The sequence below is a fragment of the Coturnix japonica genome, chromosome 7, assembly GCF_001577835.2.
Source record: "Coturnix japonica isolate 7356 chromosome 7, Coturnix japonica 2.1, whole genome shotgun sequence".
In the NCBI taxonomy this organism is placed as follows: domain Eukaryota; kingdom Metazoa; phylum Chordata; class Aves; order Galliformes; family Phasianidae; genus Coturnix; species Coturnix japonica.
Genome location: NC_029522.1, coordinates 11,910,478 through 11,929,521, shown reverse-complemented (window position 1 = coordinate 11,929,521; position 19,044 = coordinate 11,910,478). Strand labels below are relative to the sequence as shown.

At 41.9% G+C, this 19,044-nt stretch overlaps 2 protein-coding genes and 1 long non-coding RNA gene across 4 annotated transcripts in view; 2 read left to right on the top strand and 1 right to left on the bottom strand.

The window, feature by feature from the left end:
• Positions 1 to 344: 344 nt before the first annotated feature.
• NDUFS1 (NADH:ubiquinone oxidoreductase core subunit S1) lies at positions 345 to 11,498 on the top strand. The gene is made up of 19 exons (XM_015868309.2): positions 345 to 456; positions 634 to 703; positions 859 to 950; positions 2,521 to 2,628; positions 3,467 to 3,543; positions 3,635 to 3,716; positions 3,830 to 3,960; positions 4,430 to 4,615; positions 4,817 to 4,951; positions 5,036 to 5,150; positions 6,125 to 6,270; positions 6,760 to 6,888; positions 7,681 to 7,810; positions 8,279 to 8,439; positions 9,206 to 9,360; positions 9,928 to 10,103; positions 10,425 to 10,559; positions 10,762 to 10,834; positions 11,123 to 11,498. The coding sequence occupies exons 2-19, from the start codon at positions 640 to 642 to the stop codon at positions 11,212 to 11,214; spliced, it is 2,187 nt and encodes a 728-aa protein (XP_015723795.1). The 5' UTR covers positions 345 to 456; positions 634 to 639; the 3' UTR covers positions 11,215 to 11,498.
• Positions 11,499 to 12,896: 1,398 nt separating this feature from the next.
• On the bottom strand, positions 12,897 to 18,711 carry LOC116653689. The gene is made up of 2 exons (XR_004308037.1): positions 18,594 to 18,711; positions 12,897 to 18,295 (listed from the first exon to the last, which is right to left on the bottom strand). It is a non-coding gene; the product is annotated as an uncharacterized LOC116653689 (long non-coding RNA).
• The window catches only part of INO80D (INO80 complex subunit D), a 33,541-nt gene continuing 32,791 nt past the window's right edge, over positions 18,295 to 19,044 (top strand). For both annotated transcript variants that reach the window (XM_015868306.2, XM_032445968.1), the window contains exon 1: positions 18,295 to 18,992. The gene's annotated coding sequence lies outside the window, so the exon portion shown is untranslated. The remainder of the gene's footprint in view (positions 18,993 to 19,044) is intronic.

The window sequence follows — 19,044 nt, the reverse complement described above, 5'->3', positions numbered from 1 at the left end:
GCGATGTGTGTTTCGGGAGCCCTGTCAGTGTCGGACTGCTGCTACAAACACCCCCGGTCGTATCGTCTCCCCCCGCAACGCTGCGACAGCGGAAGTTGCGGAGTTGGATGATGACAGCGGCAGCGGCGCAGGCGGAACTGGCCGAAGCGCCGCGTGTGACGGTGGCCGAGAGGGCTCGGCGGAACGGCGGAAATTGCCGAGTGGCGGAAATTGCCGAGTGGCGGAAATTGCCGAGTGGCGGAAATCGCCGAGTGGCGCATCCTAGCGGAACAACCCGAACAGCCCCGTTCCGAAAATTGCCGAGCGCGCTCTCCTGGCCGCTCGTTCCCGGAGATTGCCGAAGTAGCGGCGGAAAGAGCCGAGGCGGTCGCCATAGGGGCTGAGGCGGACGGTAAGGCCGAGCTGTGCGCAGCGGCCGCCCGGTGCCCGCCGGTAACGGATCGGCTGCTCGGCGAGGTGAGGCGCTGGGCTGCGGCCGTGGGCCCGGCGCCTTCGTCCCGCCTTCCGTCTTAGTGCCGTGAAGGGGCCGGGGGCTGCCGGCGGGAGCCGCCTGCAAGGTGACCCCTGCGGCCTGTTTGGAGGCTGAAGAGAGGACGTTCCAGCCGCTCCACCCGCGCCGCTTCTCTCCCGCAGGGCACCATGCTGCGCCTGCCCGCACTCCGCAGGGCTCTTGCTGCGGCCGCACCGGCCTCTGCTGTGCACGGTAAGTGTCGGCCCGCGTCCTCCGGGCGGGTGCTGGCTTTGAACGGAACCGGAGCGACATGGGTGCTGTGTGACCGTGAGGGCTGTGGGCTCTGCCCGACCGCATCCAACAGCCGGGGAAGGGTTTGCTACGAAAAGCTTTCCGCTGTCTTTCAGGCCGCACGACCGCTACGGCAGCCAGCAACCAGATCGAGGTGTTTGTGGACGGGCAGCCCGTGCTGGTGGACCCCGGAACCACAGTGCTGCAGGTGCGGGCACCGGCACGGCCAGCTTTTACTGCAGCTCTGGCTCAGAGCTTTGCAGCGTTCGGGCTCTCGGTTGCAGAAGCTCTTCTTGAAATCACGGAATGAGGTTTAACACGGCAAAGTGTAAGGGTTTGCACTTGGGTCGGAAGAACCCCAGCACCTTTACAGCGGCTGGGGTAAGTGTCCTGAGAGCAGGCTCGGCTGAGAAGAGACCGTGGGGTCCTGGTGGACGAGAGACGTCAACATGAGCCAGCATGTGCGCTCGGGAGCCGCGGAAAGCAAATGGGATGCCTGGGCTGCCATCGGAGAGGGTGGTCAGCACGGAAGGGAGGTCGATCCGCTCCTCTCCTACTCTGCGTCTTGTGTGAGGGCCGCAGTCTGGAGTACTGTGTTCAGAGTGTGGAGCCCGTCAGTACAAAAAAGACATGGAGATTTTGAAAGGGTCCAGAGGAGGTGACAGGAAATGATCAGGGGCTGGAGCACTGCGCCCTTCGAGGGACGAGGCCTGAGGGAGTTGGGTTTGGTTCAGCCTGGAGAAGAGAAGGGTTGCGGGGTGACCTCATTGCGCCTTTCAATAGCTGAAGCGGAACTTACTCCGCAGGATGGGAAGTAAACATCTTTCGAGAAGGGCGGATAATAGCAGGACGGGGAAATTGGTTTTAAGTTTAATGAAGAGGGAGAGATTTTAGGTTGGATGTTAGGGGGGAAGTTCTGTTCACTAGGAGAGTGGTTAGTGGAACAGGCTGCCCAGGGAGGTTGTGGATGCCCCGTCCTTGGAGGTGTTCAAGACCAGGTTGGACAGGGCTGTGGGCAACCTGATCTAGTAAAGGTGTGTGTTTGGTGGCCGTGCTAGGCAGGGGAGTTGGAACTACATGATCCTTGAGGTCCCTTCCAACCCGGGTCATTCTGTGATCTGTGATTCTGTTTGGAAGGGACCTGAATGCCCACCCGGGTTCCACCCCTGCTGTGTTCACATCGGGCTGACCGGGCCCTGTCCAGCCTGGCCTTGAGTGCCTCCAATTTCGTGTTGAATCCAGTCTACAAAGCTGAATTAATATGCACAAGGCTTAAATAAGTTCTGGTTGAAGTTCCAGCTCTGAATGCTGTCAGCTATGGCAAATTCCATAAGCTACGAATGTTACGCATTCTAGTAGCTGCAGCAGCTGTCTGTTTAATGGCTGAACTGAGCATCATCATCTGCTGCTTTTGTAGCTCAAAATGGTGTTTTCCTTTTTTATGTACTTCTCCAAAAGTCCGTTTTTCCTTTAAAACTTTGTTTTTGCTTCTGGTGTCCTATCTATTAAAAAGTTTTCCCTAAACTTTGAGGAGGAATTGAAACATTGTTTCCTTAGCTAGGTCTTCTGTTGAGAAATAATCATACTGGTAACCTTCCATATTACTCTTTGCTTACAGTTTTTAAAGCTTATTCCTACAATAGCAAAGAGCTTAGTCAGATTGAAAGGTCAAAAGCACTAAAGCTGCTGTTCTTTGAAAAACCCCTTGGCTGTATGTGCTGTGTGTTACTGAATGATGTAACTGTATTTAATTTCCCTTTGTTCCTTATTCTTTGTAGGCCTGTGAGAAGGTTGGGATTCAGATCCCACGCTTCTGTTACCATGACCGTCTCTCTGTTGCTGGAAACTGTAGGATGTGCCTTGTGGAAATAGAGAAGGCTCCGAAGGTGCTGTGTATGTTCCATAAGAAGTACAGTTTTCTGCTGTACTTTGAGCCTAGTTTATACTGTAAATGCTTGTTTTGCCCAATGTTAAGCACAGAAATTCCTATAATTAAGCCATTTCAAGCAGATCTTCCCTTTTCCCACTTCTAAGCTTATCTCTGTGTTATATATGTATTAGGACCAAGTTATGCTGGGCTGCAGTGATTCACTACTTTTAGGCTAGTGAACCGTCACTCAATTTCTTATGATTATCTTGTTTCTGGAGATGAGCATTTGATAGCTGTGTATTGTCAGATAGGTTTATATGTGCAAAACCATGACACAAGGTGAGACTCTCCGGCTCACACCAGCTTGAATTCAACAGTTTGAGCTTTGTATCTCTGGTGGTTTTGTATCATTGCAGACTGAAATGATGGTCTGTATCATGAGGTGAGTGGAAGGCAGGAAGGATTCATTTTGTGGGCAGGAGTTTTTGTTAGTTTTGCAGTAATCTTGTGAAAAGTTTTATTCCAAGATTCTTGGGAAATGTTGTATCCAAGTAAGTGCTCGGTAACTAAATGATGCACTGGATCCAAAGCTTTCGGCTTCAGTGCTAGAGACTTTCAAAATGATGTACCTCCAATATTTAACTTTATATAGTAAGTTATTAGTATGACTTTTAATGATTCTGTATTGGTTAGATTTTCCTCTTTTTATTTGTAGTTGTGGATACTTTTTATTTCTGCGATGTGTTAAATTAATAACAGGTGCCTATGTCAGAATCTGGGGGGGAGGCTGGGATTTATGCCCATACTGAGAAGAAATATGTTGTGCTCACACTTGCTGTTTATGATGATTGCAGCCAGTAGCTGCTTGTGCCATGCCAGTTATGAAGGGCTGGAACATACTGACAAATTCTGAGAAGTCCAGGAAAGCAAGGTACCTTTATCTTAGCCTCCTGTGGCTGATTACTTGTGCTGTTTGCTGGTGGGTATGGAGTGGATATTAACAATATTCCTGAACCCAACAGGGAGGGTGTAATGGAGTTTCTACTAGCAAATCACCCGCTGGACTGTCCTATCTGCGATCAGGGTGGAGAATGTGACCTACAGGTAGGACATCCAATCAGATGGTGTAGGTGTATGTTAGTGTTCCTGCCTTAGGTGGGATTGTGCTGTCCAGCAGCCTGGATACGTATTTGATTTGTTGTTGTTGTTTGTTCTAGGATCAATCAATGATGTTTGGCAGTGATAGGAGTAGATTTAGAGAGGGAAAACGCGCTGTTGAGGACAAGAACATTGGCCCATTAGTCAAAACAATCATGACTCGGTGTATACAGTGCACTCGATGCATAAGGTAATGTCCTTTATTTCTCACTGGAGAGAGTACTTAAGCAGGAATATCTATGTAACTTTGTTACTTGTTAAAGAAATGTGAGGGTGTATGGGAAACTGGTAATCACAGCCTGAACCTGTGATCAGCTGAGGCAAGTGTTGGGTCAGCTGTGGGAGCACAGGTGAGAGTAATTTAGCTGTGCTCCTTGAAGGGGTGGAGCTTGACTCCACCTCCTCTAGACCTCATTTAAGGGCTGACCACCACTAAGGCAGCATCTCTTGGATGCACCTAATTTTTGTAGCCCCATCTAAATGAGTTTCAGCAGATGTACGGTCCTGCATGTGGTGGCACTGCTGAATGTATCTAAGTAGTAGTTTTCTTCAGGTATGTGAATGAATACTAATGTTCATCTTCAGGAAGAGCTGAAGAAGCGTGCTGTGTTGCTGTTAAGAATTCCGTATTTATTTTTCACTCTTCTTTTGTCCACCAGATTTGCTAGTGAGGTTGCAGGCGTAGATGACTTGGGAACAACTGGAAGAGGAAATGACATGCAAGTTGGTACTTACGTTGAAAAAATGTTCATGTCTGAGTTATCAGGAAATATTATTGACATCTGCCCTGTTGGTGCCCTTACCTCCAAGCCATATGCCTTTACTGCACGCCCATGGGAGACAAGGTGTGGGTCCCAGCTTACTCTGCAACTTGCTGTGTTTTTCCTATCATGCTTTATCTGACAGTATGTCCACATATCTTTGGAAGAAATCCCTTAACTGTGAATCTAAAGCTGACCCTGGAGCGCTCGATTATTTCTTAATATGCAGTTGTCTGGTGTTAGTCTTTAGGAAACTGCAAATGCTTTGTTTATTTTCCTGAACAGGAAGGTAGAGTCCGTTGATGTTCTTGATGCAGTTGGAAGCAACATTGTTGTGAGCACAAGGACTGGAGAAGTGATGAGAATTTTGCCCAGGTTGCATGAAGATATCAATGAGGAATGGATCTCTGACAAAACAAGGTGTGTGGGAGGTATTTGCACGTGTGTGCAAATACACAACTGTCTGTCTTTGCTCTTTTACTAATATCTGCAGTGTTCGCTCAGGTTTGCATATGATGGTCTGAAGCGTCAGAGGCTGACTCAGCCCATGATCAAGAATGAGAAAGGACTCTTTGCTTACGCTTCATGGGAGGATGTGTTAACTCGTGTTGCTGGTGTGGTAAGAACAATTTCAATACACATGGCATGTAAAATTAATTTCTGGGGCTTGACATGTTGAAGCGGTTAACAGGAGCTACATAGAGAAAGACATCTTTTTCTAATATTAGTGGGGAGAATTTGACTTCTGTTGTATTTCCACTTCAACCTGTTATCTTTGGAATTAGTCAGTATTTTGTGGACTAGGCAACCTGAAGAACTTTGCCTTATGATGTTAAGAACATACAGGCAGTGCATAATTTGGGGCATTTAAATAGGCAACTAAGATATTCCTTCAGAATCCCAAGAGGAAGGAAGTGCCTTTCTTAAATCACTCTGATTTGTCTGAATCTTTAAATTTACTGAAATTGTGCTATCAACACTTGTGCCGTCAGAGCCATTAATTCTGTATTACTTTGATCTGAATTGTGCTTGCCTCATTGCTCTCTGTGCAGTGATTGATTCTGGTGCTCAAATGAAGTGCTGCATGACTGCTCTGGGTTTTGATTAAAATTTTATGTGGGTTGAAGTAGAATTGAAGAACTGTAATTGAACTTTCCTTGAGGATGTTTCACCCTGTGGTACAGTAGCAGGGTTTGTTATGAAAGTCATTGATTCTCAGCTAATGCCTGTGAATTGAGTTTACTACCGGAGCTTGTCTAATGGAAGTTTGTTTTTTCATCTGTGCTGTAGCTTCACTAAAACAGAAGCATTAACTATTTTTCTTCACCACACCAAACAAAAATCGGTCACATCTGATAATAATTCAAGTGGGAGACCCCTGTGTATAGAGCTGTTCTTTGCTCCAGTTGTGAATTCTGAAGCAGCTGGGATTGCTGCCTTGCAGAAGTCTTGTACTGCTGATTTTTGTGTTCCTCCAAGCTAACAAACTGGCTGTCTTTGGCTTATCCTAATATAACACACATTTACCAGGGTCAAAAGAGAATTCATTTCTCTGGTTTCTTTTGCTTATGTTTATACTTCCTGTCCCTCCAGCTAAAGGCTGTCCAAGGTAAGGAGGTAGCGGCAATTGTAGGAGGACTGGTGGACGCAGAAGCACTAATAGCTCTAAAAGATTTACTGAATAGAGTAAACTGCGATACACTCTGCACAGAAGAGATCTTCCCTACTGCTGGAGCTGGGTAAGAATCCAGGTGAAGTTTGTAATTATGTAAATAAACTTTCCAGTTTGATCATCTTATGGTAAGATTTTGAGATGATCAAGGATAGTAATTGCTGATGTGTCAGCGGGTTTTGGTTGAGCTCACAACATTTGTTTATAGAGAATATTGAGTGTGAGTGGAGGCTGAAGTCTCTTGTGTGCTTCACATTTACTGAGTCTGCTGCAGTCTGACAACAAGCTACTGGGAGTTTGCTTTGTGTTGTAAGTTTGATAATTCAGTCAGTCTGTTTAGTTGTCCATGTTGTAGTTCTTCTTGTGCTGTTTCTGACACTTGAGAAAGGCAGAAGCAGCGGATTTTTACTTGGGTTAGTAATTCACATTTTAAAAATATCATTTCCTGACATGAAAAAATATTTGGGGCATCTAGCATCTTTTTCACATGTTTCTTCACTCCTTCCCTGGATGTTCACTGCCTTGCTTCTTTCTTTCTTATGTCACTTTGTTATAGCACAGATTTACGCTCTAACTACCTGCTTAATACCAAGATTGCCGGAGTGGAGGAGGCAGATGTCCTGCTTTTGGTTGGCACCAATCCGCGCTTTGAGGCACCGCTTTTTAATGCTAGAATTCGAAAGAGGTTTGTATCCCTTGGTGGTGAGTGAGCGAGCAAATGGATCTAGATTTGGCACAATGCTCCACTGGTGCCGCAGGCACTAAGTTGAAGGCTTTCATCCAGGTGGACCTGGTGGATTTATTCACCCTTTTTTAGTAAAGGGGACGTGTGTAGACTAATGATGTCTCTTCTTCCTGTAGCGTACAGCGATGTTTTCTTTGTTCTCAGTTTGACGTTTTACAGAGATACATATGTTTATTTATTCCTTTCTTACATAGACACCTCAGACATTATCTTAAAGATGTTTGTTCAAGCGTAATTCTTTAAAGAGTAGTTTTCAGCATCAGTTTGCTCCTTTTTATGTATGTCATTGTTTTAACAAAATAGGCTTTGTGATTGAAACAGTAATGCAATTGTAATCCATTTGAAATACAACATTTTATTTTTACAAGCAGTGGAGCAGTTTCTCAACCTTTTGAACACTGCTAGTTCACCTTCAGAGTGAAGCCTTAAAGGTGCAGCACCTCATTTTGTCCATACTTTTTTTTCCCCTTTGAATTGGCAGACGTTTGAAGGGAGAACTGAGGTCTAAACTTCTCACTTATGCTGTGCTGCTGCATTAGTCCCAGTATGTGTATAGGTAAATAGCTCTAAATGCCATGAGCTTGCCTAAAAGAGTGATATTAAGCCACACTGTATTAAAGCAGTGAATGGTATCTAAACTGTTTTGAAAGACTTTGCATGCATTTTGGGGAATTAGATCAGTGGGTTTGAAGAAAATTGTCTTTCAATGTGTAACATTGGCTGTATTTTCAGCTGGCTTCACAATGACTTGCATGTGGCCCTTGTTGGCTCTGCTGTGAATTTGACCTACACGTATGATCATCTGGGAGATTCCCCACAGATACTCCAGAACATTGCTTCTGGGAAACATGCATTCTGCAAGGTATGTGCTGCTTAAGAATCTATTGAAAGTTCAGATACATTGAATAATGATTTGGATTCCTCACAGAGACAGGTTTGATAAGTACCATGCTGTGTATAGCGTTATTAAATTTTAATCACATGCAGAGATGAGGTAGTGAATGGTGTGTACTAAGTGTGTGGGGCTGTTTAATAGATTAAAGTAATAGTTTCTGGTGCAGGAAGCTCCTGAAATATTTCTTGATGTGAAACAGGCTGTTTCAGCTCTGATGTTTCCGCTTAAGAGTCTGGAGTATGGCTGTGTACTAACAGGGTACTTATTGTCATCATTATTTCTCTTGGCTTTATTGCTAAATGAAACAATTACTATTTCAGAGTTGTAGTTTTGCATGGAAAACTTGTGTAGAAATTATTCTATCTATTACATTATCTGCACCAAGAATATTCTTCCGAGCCTTGGAGTTCATGTCTTGATTCTTAACTTGTACAGGTCCTCGACCAAGCTAAAAAGCCAATGGTGGTGGTAGGAAGTGCAGCACTGCAGCGCAACGATGGAGCAGCCATCCATGCTGCAGTTTCCACCATTGCACAAAATGCCAGGACTAAGAGTGGTGTTGGTTCTGATTGGAAAGTCATGAACATCCTTCACAGGTTTGCTTTAAAGCTTTTTAGGGAGCTGCTTTCATTCACTTAATGCTGGCCTTATACAAGTTACCTTCACGTATATAAACACGCTTCTTTGTGTATACTCAAACATTTTATCAGGTTAGAACCTGCAGGCAATGCAACTAGCAGAAACATAAATAAAAATGGGTCACTTAGCCTGGCAAACTTCTCAAACTCTTCATGAGATTGTTAGATTCTCTTTATGCTGCTATCTCAACAGTGGAATTTAATGAGTGAATTTAGAGGGACAGAATACAAAGAGCTTAATAACATACCACAGTGCCCAGTACTAGGCAAGGCACACCAGTGTCACTTGCTAAATGATGCCTTCTTATCTTGATGAAGAAAAACAGAATGGCAAATTTATCTAAATAATATGGCCCCTTGTATTTCTTCTACTGTGCCAGTTCTTAATTGAGTGCTGTGCACCTTAACACTTTTCTCCTTAGTGCTATTATTATTTCACTAGGCAAGCTTCTCCTGTGAAAGTCCTTCTCCACTCATTCTAAAACTGTGACTGTCATGCTGACAACTTGTGTGAAGGAAAAGTGATTTCAGCAAATACAGTTGCTCTCAAATTCAGCCAAGTCCTTCTGTCAGATATTTCTTAGTGAGAGCAATGCTTCATCCTCTGAAGGAAGCTGAAGTGTAAAACCCTACAATTTTAACTCAAGCTTCTAATACCAAAATGAATTATTTTGCATGAGAGGAGAAATTTTGAAGTAACTTACAGATGTGTTTGTTCCTGTAGGGTTGCAAGCCAGGTGGCTGCTTTGGATCTGGGTTTCAAACCAGGAGTGGAGGCCATTAGAAAAAATCCTCCCAAAGTGTTGTATCTCTTGGGAGCAGATTCTGGTTGTATAACACGTCAGGATTTGCCAAAGGATTGCTTTATCATCTATCAAGGTAATTCATAGATGTAAATTTAGGAGTGTTGGAGAGAGAGCCTACACAGTGTTGTACACTTAGAAACATATCTGACTCTTTGATGTAAAGTATAGCCTTTATTTTCTGACAAGCAGTGGAACTTCTAACATGCAACTGACAGACTGCTTATTTATTTCTTAAGTAGAAATAAGAAGTTATTGATGACTAATAGGGGAACATAAACCAGTTTGACAGTGTACAGCCTGGCTTCAGACCTGGCAGGAAGAAGTCTGTTCCCAACTGTTCTGTCACACCAAAATATGATCTGGTCTTAATTTACTAAGCTCCTTGTTCCAGGAGTCCTACTAAGCTGGTTGGCTATAGAGGCTGAATCACTATTTTCTACTGCTTGCAGACTCTTTTCACTAAAGCGATGGGCACATAATACCTCAGAACAGTCGTCAAAATATGCTTTATCTCACTGATTAAGTGAACCTTAAACTTTTTTTTCTTCTGGGAACACAGAAATTCAGTATTTTACTAAAGTATTCCATTTTATCTTACACTGTTGTTTACTGTTTTTTATTTTTTTGTCTACCTATTTAGGACATCATGGTGATGTGGGAGCTCCCATGGCTGATGTTATTCTCCCAGGGGCAGCATATACAGAGAAGGCAGCAACATATGTTAATACTGAGGGTAGGGCCCAGCAGACAAGAGTAGCAGTAACACCTCCTGGGATGGCAAGGGAAGACTGGAAAATCATTAGAGCTGTCTCTGAGGTACTGTTTTCTCTGCAAATTGCTTCTAGTAAAAGTAGAGGGAGTGGTTAAGTTCCTTTACTATTGAAAAGTGTTTCCAGAATGGTGTGTTTTTAGGGAGGTGTATGCTTGTAGTCTTATGTGACAGTGTTGTGTGTTGAATCCTTTCATTACTGTATGAGCTAAATAATACTGTTTACCTTGTAGGGCAGGACTAATGTTTCAGAAGCACGGTTATCCTGATCTAGTATTTCTTTCCTTTAAGTTTACTAATGGATTAATAATTAAAATATGATGCACTGAACACTTAAATCTGATGGTATTTCTTTGTGAATCTCTTAGGTGGCTGGTTTGACCTTGCCTTATGAGAACCTTGACGAAATACGGAAGCGTTTAGAAGAAGTATCTCCTAATCTGGTCCGATATGATGATGTGGAGGAGGCCAACTACTTCAAGCAGGCAAACGAATTATCAAAGGTAACCAAAGCACTTAAGTATGGTTTAATGCTATTACATAGGTTAATGCTTTTTAAGAAAACACGCCAGCTTCATACATAGTTCTGTGAGCATAACTTGATTACACTGAACAGTGAATGCAGATTTCACAATAGAAATACTTTGGTACCAAGTTCCTATCTTAAAGCTGTGTAATTTCATTTTTCTTCCTTTCTTGCCACAGTTAGTAAAGCAGCAGCTTCTTGCTGATCCTCTTGTTCCACCTCAGCTCACAATAAAAGACTTCTATATGACAGGTATGTAGCGGGTGGCTTTTCCATTCTAAAAACTGCAATACATTTTACTTTGCTTTACAGTATGTTTTTGTTTTTAAAGCTTTCCACTAATCCATGTTGAATTTGACTCTTTCTGCAAACAATATTTTCTCATAAGATTTGGCATTTTCCCAAAATATAGGGCTGTTTTCTTTTTCCTCTTTGTACGTGGTCCTGTACTACTTGTTTTTATCTTGGCCACGTAAATCTGCATATGCTGAAAATTAATATTTTATATACAAGTGTGGTTTTGTCTTCCTTTTTCTGCAGATTCCATCAGTAGAGCATCCCAGACAATGGCCAAGTGTGTGAAAGCTGTTGTTGAAGGTGCTCATGCAGTGGAGGAGCCAGCCAGCTGCTAGTTACTGATCCAACAGCCACCACCTCCATCCAAGTATTTGTTGCAGTTAATAGCTGTGACCAATACCTTCTTTCTTTTGTTTTGTTTTTTTCCAGAATCTGTTTGCTAGGCAGTGGCATTTCTTTTTTTCATCCACATTTTCATCAGTTCACGTGGTCCCATAATGTAGGACTCTCATGGCTGGAGAGAACATGCAGCATTCTCAACTTACTGTACCTAGAGGCTGCACACACGATGATTGTATACAAATAAATTATAATGTTAAACAAGCCCTTACCCATGTAATTTATAAAGCTCATGTTTCTTAAATGAAAACTCAGTTAGCAGCTCAGCCTGAGTAGAAGCTTTGATTTGCCAAGAACAATTTCATGTAGCCGAAGCGCTAGATTGTAACCATACAGAGCATCAAGGCATTTTAAACACTGATGAGGATGTGAATGCTCTATTTTGGTCTTGTACTTTCAGAGCAAGTTGTTTCTCTTTTCAGTCAAACATACCTGGTTTGTGTCAGTGTTCACCTACCGCTGCTCTAGATATTTGGATGTGTTTCTGTTTTGTTGGCAGTTGAGAAAACTACTCAAGGGAAGAAATATTTTTATGCTGTGAAAAAGAGAAAGCCATTTTCACACAGCTTTGAAATGGTCAACTTTTTGAAACTTAGCAAAAGATAAAGAGCTTTCAGCTGCACCGGTATGAGAAAATTGCTCTGTAATTCCTCTGTGCACTGATCTTTTTGTAGTGAAGTGAAAGAGGAGACTGTGGGGTTTCATTTTAAAGCTTTGTGATGACTTCAGAACAGTGAGTATCCACTCAGCATTACGTTATCCAATGTTCTGTAAGCTTAGAAGAAGGCTGGCTACCCCAGCAATGAGCTATTAGAGTAATAAGGCATAGAGGAATTCTTCCAGGAACTGTGCAGACTGAAGCACTGTTTCAAGGTCATCACTCCCAACTTCTACTTTTTTGGATTTTCCACAAGGAAAACCTATGTTTTCCAGTGTAGTCCATGTGAATGCTGCTCTAGAATTCTGTACCTTCTGAAAGCTCTTTCTTTCATCCTTGACTTACTCAATAGCAATCAAGCATTTTAAAAGTTGTTTTCCTCCTGCCAAGGAAGAAGTCTCTTCCTGGTTTCCACAGCTTAGTGCGGTCTGCCCTACTCTAACCAACCTCATCTTAAGCGCAGGATGTTGCTCAGCCCAGCCTGCCATGTTCCAGTTATCACCAGGGTCAGTTCTCTTGGTGGTACAAAGTAACTATTTGTTCCATGCAGAGATACAGTGCACATTAAGGAAACGTCTGGAAGTACTATAGTCTATTTTTAATGTGGCGGTTAACAGGTGCATCCATATGTGTGACCAAACGCAGCATAAAAACCTTCCTCTGTCCTCATGGAATGTTACTTCCTTAGGGGAAAAAGGAGGTTGTGGCAGGGACAGCGAAAGAAGTGTATGTATAACAACATGCTAAAAGCAAGGCAGCTGGTTCTTTCCACAAGTGGTAGGTGCAAAAGGAGGTTTCACTGAATATTGTATTCAGTAAAATAATTGGTTCTATGTTCTTTGGATTAATTCCCTTTTTTCCCCTGAAAATCCATATTACAGAATAATTTTGCAGCAACTGTCACTTCATCACTTCATAATTTATAAAAAATGTATTAAAATCTACAGCTTTCCCCCCCCCCCTTAAATAACATAGCGTTATTTAACTCTGGGAGCACATTACTTTTGAAAGTCCTCCATCCTTCAGTTAGTATGTGCATATAGGAGATACTTGTATTCAAGAAGTACCCAGCCCTCATTTTAAAAAGGGTAATTGGTACATGAGGTGTCACTGTTCTGTTTCTGCCCTCTCCTCCTGCCACTTAACTAGTCACTAAGTAGAGAACTTTTTGGACACACTTGGCAATAGCAAGAAGGCACTATGGGTTTGACTATTGGAAATAAGGTATTAAAGAGAAATAGAAATGGGCATTATCAACTGAGTTCATAATGTAGTCCATGCTACTTTTGTTTGTCGTGCTGGCTGGGCAGGCCATAGATGTGTGGGCTTTCTTTTGAGGTATGGATAAAAAGATAAGTAGGGGTACACACAGAAATGGGAGGTAATGTAGGCTTGAATGTAGCAGGAGGTGAGAGCTGAGGGAGATCAGTTCCTAAATGCAGCCCTGATTGTACCCAATGGGCAGCTGACACATTTTCTCACTTGTTGCAAGACCTGTTACAGAACAGTAACCTTCATCTTGCTTTTTCCTGTACTCTCCTGCCTGTATAGATATCATGAGAAAGAATGTGTTGAACAGAGACAGATAGGTTCAGTCACTAAGCGCTCTTCTCTTAATGCAGTGCTATGTAAACGAGCTCTTAAATATGCCTTACATTAAACTTTGTTTTTATGTAGCCTTGTCTTCAGCAGAAGGTTGTGTTGGCTTAAGGTGAAACCTTGCTGAGCACTGTATATTTTGGAGCAAGTTTGGGCGAAGTTAGCACCAGCGGTCAGATTAAAGAGGGCCAAACTGTCCCCCTTTCCCACCTCCTGTTAAAATAGTAAGTTCTTTACTGTGGGATCAGTGCCCCAGTGCTGTGCTTTTTAGTCCTGCACTACCCATCATGGCATGTCCCATACACCTTTGAAGCTTCTTGTACAGGACTCGGAGACTGATTTGGTTTCAAGTTGGAATTACCCACTGTAACCTGAATGCAGATGAGTAACTGAATGTAAGTCTGGTAATAAAGTGTGTAGCTTCTTAACAGCCATGATTACAGGTAATGAAATATCAATAGGCACAAGCAGGTAGATAAGGAGAAGTGCAATAGCATGCTTTCAATTAATAGTGTCCTCCCTAGTAAAATAGGACTGTATTTCAGCACTCTGCTGGGGCAGTTTATATCATTTGTCTTCTATTTAAAGAAGTCTCCACAGTTGCCTGTCTTGTACTCTGGACAACTTTCCCACAACTGATTGTATTACTATTTTGTATTTGCTGAGACTTAGGAGATGATAATGTTTATTTAATGCAGTTTAAAATACACATTGATAATGAAAAACAGGTTAGTAAAGACTTAATTACTATTTTCAGGTCAGTTCACTGTCAGTTAATTATATTACCATGCAATAAGCTACCATATGCCTGCTCCCAATTGACTAATACTTCCACAGCCTTATTCCTACTGTAATCCACAGCAAAATTCCCATTGCTCCAGTAAATATTATTATGGACCTTAAGACTCAGAAAAACAAAGACAGTCATTTATTTTTGGTGATGTTTTGCTGGTTAGCTAATACATCCTAGTAAGGGTAACAGGAATGGAAACATCCCATAGACAACTGCTGCAATAAACAAAACATGTGCGTCAAAGAATTGTTTAAAAGAAATAAGAAAATAAGAATGAGCTGTGTTCCATTATATGCTGGTTTCCAATGGTTAGCTTAATCCTAGAACTTACCACAACTAAATAAACCAACACTGCACCAAGATGCTGCTCAAGACCTTACTTAGAAGAACAAATCTTATCAGAATTTTGGTGTGTTTGTTTTTTTTTTTTTGTCATTCCCTTCAGTGTTTAAATGCCTAAAGATTTCATACATCAATCGGGCTCTGTATAAAAGTTTCTAACAAGCAGCTACAGGCATGGAGTTGTCCCTCTCATTCACAGGTATTTCTCTTCCTTCTTAAATAACTTGCTGATTGCTTTCCCAAGCATTAAAAGACATTGGAAGTGTTTCTTCAGAACACATGCATGTCAGGGAATAATACCATAGCAGTGCCATAATGCTGTTTGCTGACAAGTCAAGACCCTTCATCATGCACAGTCATTCACAGTCTTCAGTTATGATCCAGAGGTGCTTGGAGCCCATGTGACCTTGGGAGAGTCACCGTTTGCTTTCTGAAGCAGTCTCCTCCAATAACTGGCATACAACCCAAAGCATCTATTTCACCTCTTGTATGAGACTCACAAAGCTTATTCACTGTGTTGCTGCCCTCTGTCTCACTATTAAGGCCAGTGAGACGCATCAGCAAAGTATGCCTCATTAACCTGCAAGTAGTGATTTAGGGAACATTAATTTTCTTTGACCATTCTGCACTCAAGCATACAATGTGTTTTCTGGCTGGAGTGGTTGGTCCAGAGTGTTGGTCACACAGACCTACTTCTGTAACAAGGAAATGGAAGGGACAGGATTCCCATCTGCATTCTGCCTGCAGCGGTTTCTTGCTCTGAGCTCACACACCTTGTGCAGGATTTGTGGCCACTGAATTTTTCCTCAAAAATCATTTCACAGCACAGATCTGCTCTTAACAAAATGATGTGACTCCCAAGCTATCAGTCTTGTCCATAACTATATTATATATATAACATGAACAACTCTGCACCAGTAAAGCAAGCAGAATTTGCTCCTTAGAAGTGTTACAGTGTAACACTTTGTTTTGAGCAAAACAATATTGGCAATTTATTGTAAGTAACTAAAAATATTTTGAATCTTTTCAGGCATACAAAGTTACGTGAAGTAAATTCCCATGTCCACAGTATGAAGAATTTCATTTCTCTGTTGAATGATTACAGCTGGCAGTCCACATTTCTAAGATGTAACTAATTTTTCCTCTTTATTTCCTTACAAAGAATTGCTTATATATATTAAAGAGGAAAAAAAATACTAATAAAAAAAGCCACTCAGAAATATCTCTGTGCACTTTTCCTACTGCAAAGTAGATTCAAACTGTTTTTCTTTAGCTTCTGGTATTGCAGTTAAGGCAATTCAAACTAATCTCAGGATGTCACCAAAACACATCGTGCTGCTGCAGTACATGTTAAATCATAGAATTGTTAAGGCTGGAAAAGACCTCTAGGATCATATAGTCCATCAGCATCACCCACTAAACCACCATGGTACCATTAGCCATGCAAGTAATGTGATTAAAGTCAGCATCTGCGAAGCCAAGCACATAAGCCAAAGAAAGAGTTTAGTATTGTTTCTGTGCTCGGGTTCTCAAGTGCTTTCTTTCACAGCCTTTTCTCTAACATGTCATGTCATCTGCATCCCATTTCCAAAAGCACTAAGCCACCCCTCAGCTTGCTGTATGGCTATTCTCAGGAGCACAGATCAGCTGTTAGTATTATGCCTCCCTCTCTATAACCATTATTCAGTGGTGCGATGAGAAGAACTAGCTTGAATTACATTTGAATTACACTAACCTATTGACTTCCAGTTAAAAGTGGCAATTCTGTACAACGCATTGATACAAGCAGTCACCTAGTGTGGAAACTTAAATACTGCATGACAGCAAAACTCTCAGCAACTCTGGAGTTTCACACAAGCCAGTATGGAGCAATTCCTCAAACACACCTGAATTATTAACCAGGCCTGCAAGCATCTAAAAACTGGTCTGAGAATTTGCTCCATTACTTATCTAGACTAAAAGGAAATGTTAGTTTGCTCTGCGGCTGTTTCGTATCTGAGTCTGTTGCCACAGGAGAGCATTTATTGGTGATATTTCAAAGTGTTTTGTTTTGTAATCATCCCAGTGATGATCAACATTTGTAATCGCTGTCATTCCTGCAGTGAGTTTTAGATAGAGAACATAAAAGTATTTTTATTTAAATATCCTGCAAAATAATTATTATATTCCATGCTTCAAATGACACAATAATGACTGGTAAGATTACAAAGTAACCTGATTATGCCATTGCTTTTATACATTTCTTTTTCCAAACGGGAAACAGGAGCAATGCATTTGATGATTATTATTATGTTCCTAATGTCAGAGCTGAATAATGCACTTAGTGGATTAATAATCTGATACAAAAAAAAACACCTTTGCAGTAACTCCACGGAATGCAACGCTGCATTATTAAAGGATGCCAATTAGACTAACCATCATTGAAAACAAATCCAGCCAAACACAAAATACGCAGTTTGACGCAAAGACCAACTGACTTTTAATTAAACTTTAATACAAACTAATTTATCTACGTGAAAAAGCCACCATGAACACACAAACTGTGCTCGCCAGGCAACTGACGAAGTGTATTTTCAGAAGGGAATGAAGGAGTGTGCCTGTGTTTGGGAAATATTTCTTTCAATGAAGGATTGCAGTAGGAGAGGTAAGACTCGATATATTTCAGATTTGGCAGAGCAGAGGCAGGGTGCAGTAGCACTGAACAGCCCAATGCCCTCATTCATATGACTGCAGTCTGATTGCAGCTCAATTAGCCCACCTGAATATTTTTTTTACAACGAACAAAAATGTAAATGCATTTTAACATGTATAACCAATTAGTTTCCCAATTATTTTCTCTTTCTCCAGGAGGAATAAATAGGTATCTCGGCAGTTCCCTGTACGGGGCTGACATAACCCTATCGCAAACATTATCATAGGTCTTCTTGATGCAATCATCAGTGTCCTCACCTATGGACACACAGTAAAACCTCACGTTGTTTTGACAGCGTTTGATCTACGTTTAATAATTTAACAAAAGCATCTGCAAGAAGGAAAAATGCAATGACCATCCCGTCTTACAGGGCACTGGAGCGTAAGTTAACAGCATTTCCCAACTTTGCAAGCAAGAAGTCAGCAGTAATCACATCCATAAATATCAGAGACAAAGCCCCCACATCAAAACAGCAACTTAAGAAGAACCCAAACAGATTGAAGTTGCAATATGCTTTGAAAACATTAACTTAATGGTTACCTCCAAATTTCCTCTCTGGGCTTTATTTTTCACATGAATTTAGGACAGATTAGCAGAATTTTTTCAGGTATCTATCACAGGATCCACTCACATTAAATCTCCCGTGGCTTTTCTATAAGCCTTCCTGCTACACAGATATATCAATATTTATATATATACATTAAAATAAAATTTAAAAAAAATAATAAATGCTTTTATATTCTTACCTGCTCATTCAGTTTTACTTACAATGCCTTGAGAGAGAGGATGTAATGATACAATGCTGCCAAACTATCCTGCATCAATCGCAGCTGTTCCACTGGCAGTAGCAGCACCACAAAAAGTTACGCCGACTTTCCCAATTACACATTAATTTTTAGAACTATTATAAAGCAACTAAAAGTTGCCACGTTTCTAAATTATGGGGGAAAAAAATGAAAATTCTTATTTTTAAAAGAAAAAAAAAAATTAAAAAAAAAAATTAAAATCCATACCTCCTCTTTTCCCCCAACCCCCAAAATCTGATCTTAACTGGATATAAATAAAATCATTTCTTCAGCCGCATACCTTTGCATTTTATGTTTATTCAAAATAATAAGTCATATACATGAATTAAAAAAAATTCCTTTTGCCCATTCGGCTCCCTCCCCCAAATCGACACTTTATAAAAACCTTCTGTACTTTTTTCCCCCTCCCTCTATCCCTCTACTACCTCCAAGATGGTAGGAAAGTTGTTGTTTTGGAGGGCAGAGGAGCCGCTCTGTGATGTTATGTCCTCTCGGTGCCTGTAGTGGTGCTGTAGGAGGCTGCTGGCTCTCTTCTCGAGCAGCCCCAGCAGCCCTGCCTTCTTTGCTGGAGAATATATTCAGGGATTCCCCTTAATAATCACCTACCCTCTGAGCACTTTGTAGTTTTAAAATAATAAAGAGCCCCCAAAGCTTCCTACCCACAAAAAGCAGGATCTTCTCAGAGCCAGGGGGGCAGCAGCTCCTCAGCACAGAGCCCGAGCCCATTCCCAGTCCCTCTGCTGGGGAGGAAACTCTGATCTGTCAGCCCAACAGAGGGAAAGGGGGGAGAGGAGAGAGAGGAGAAAAAAAAAGCAGCTGGAAAGGTAAGCCAGGCCCGGCCTGCATCCCCGGGCTCGCGTAGCGCGGCAGGCGGTG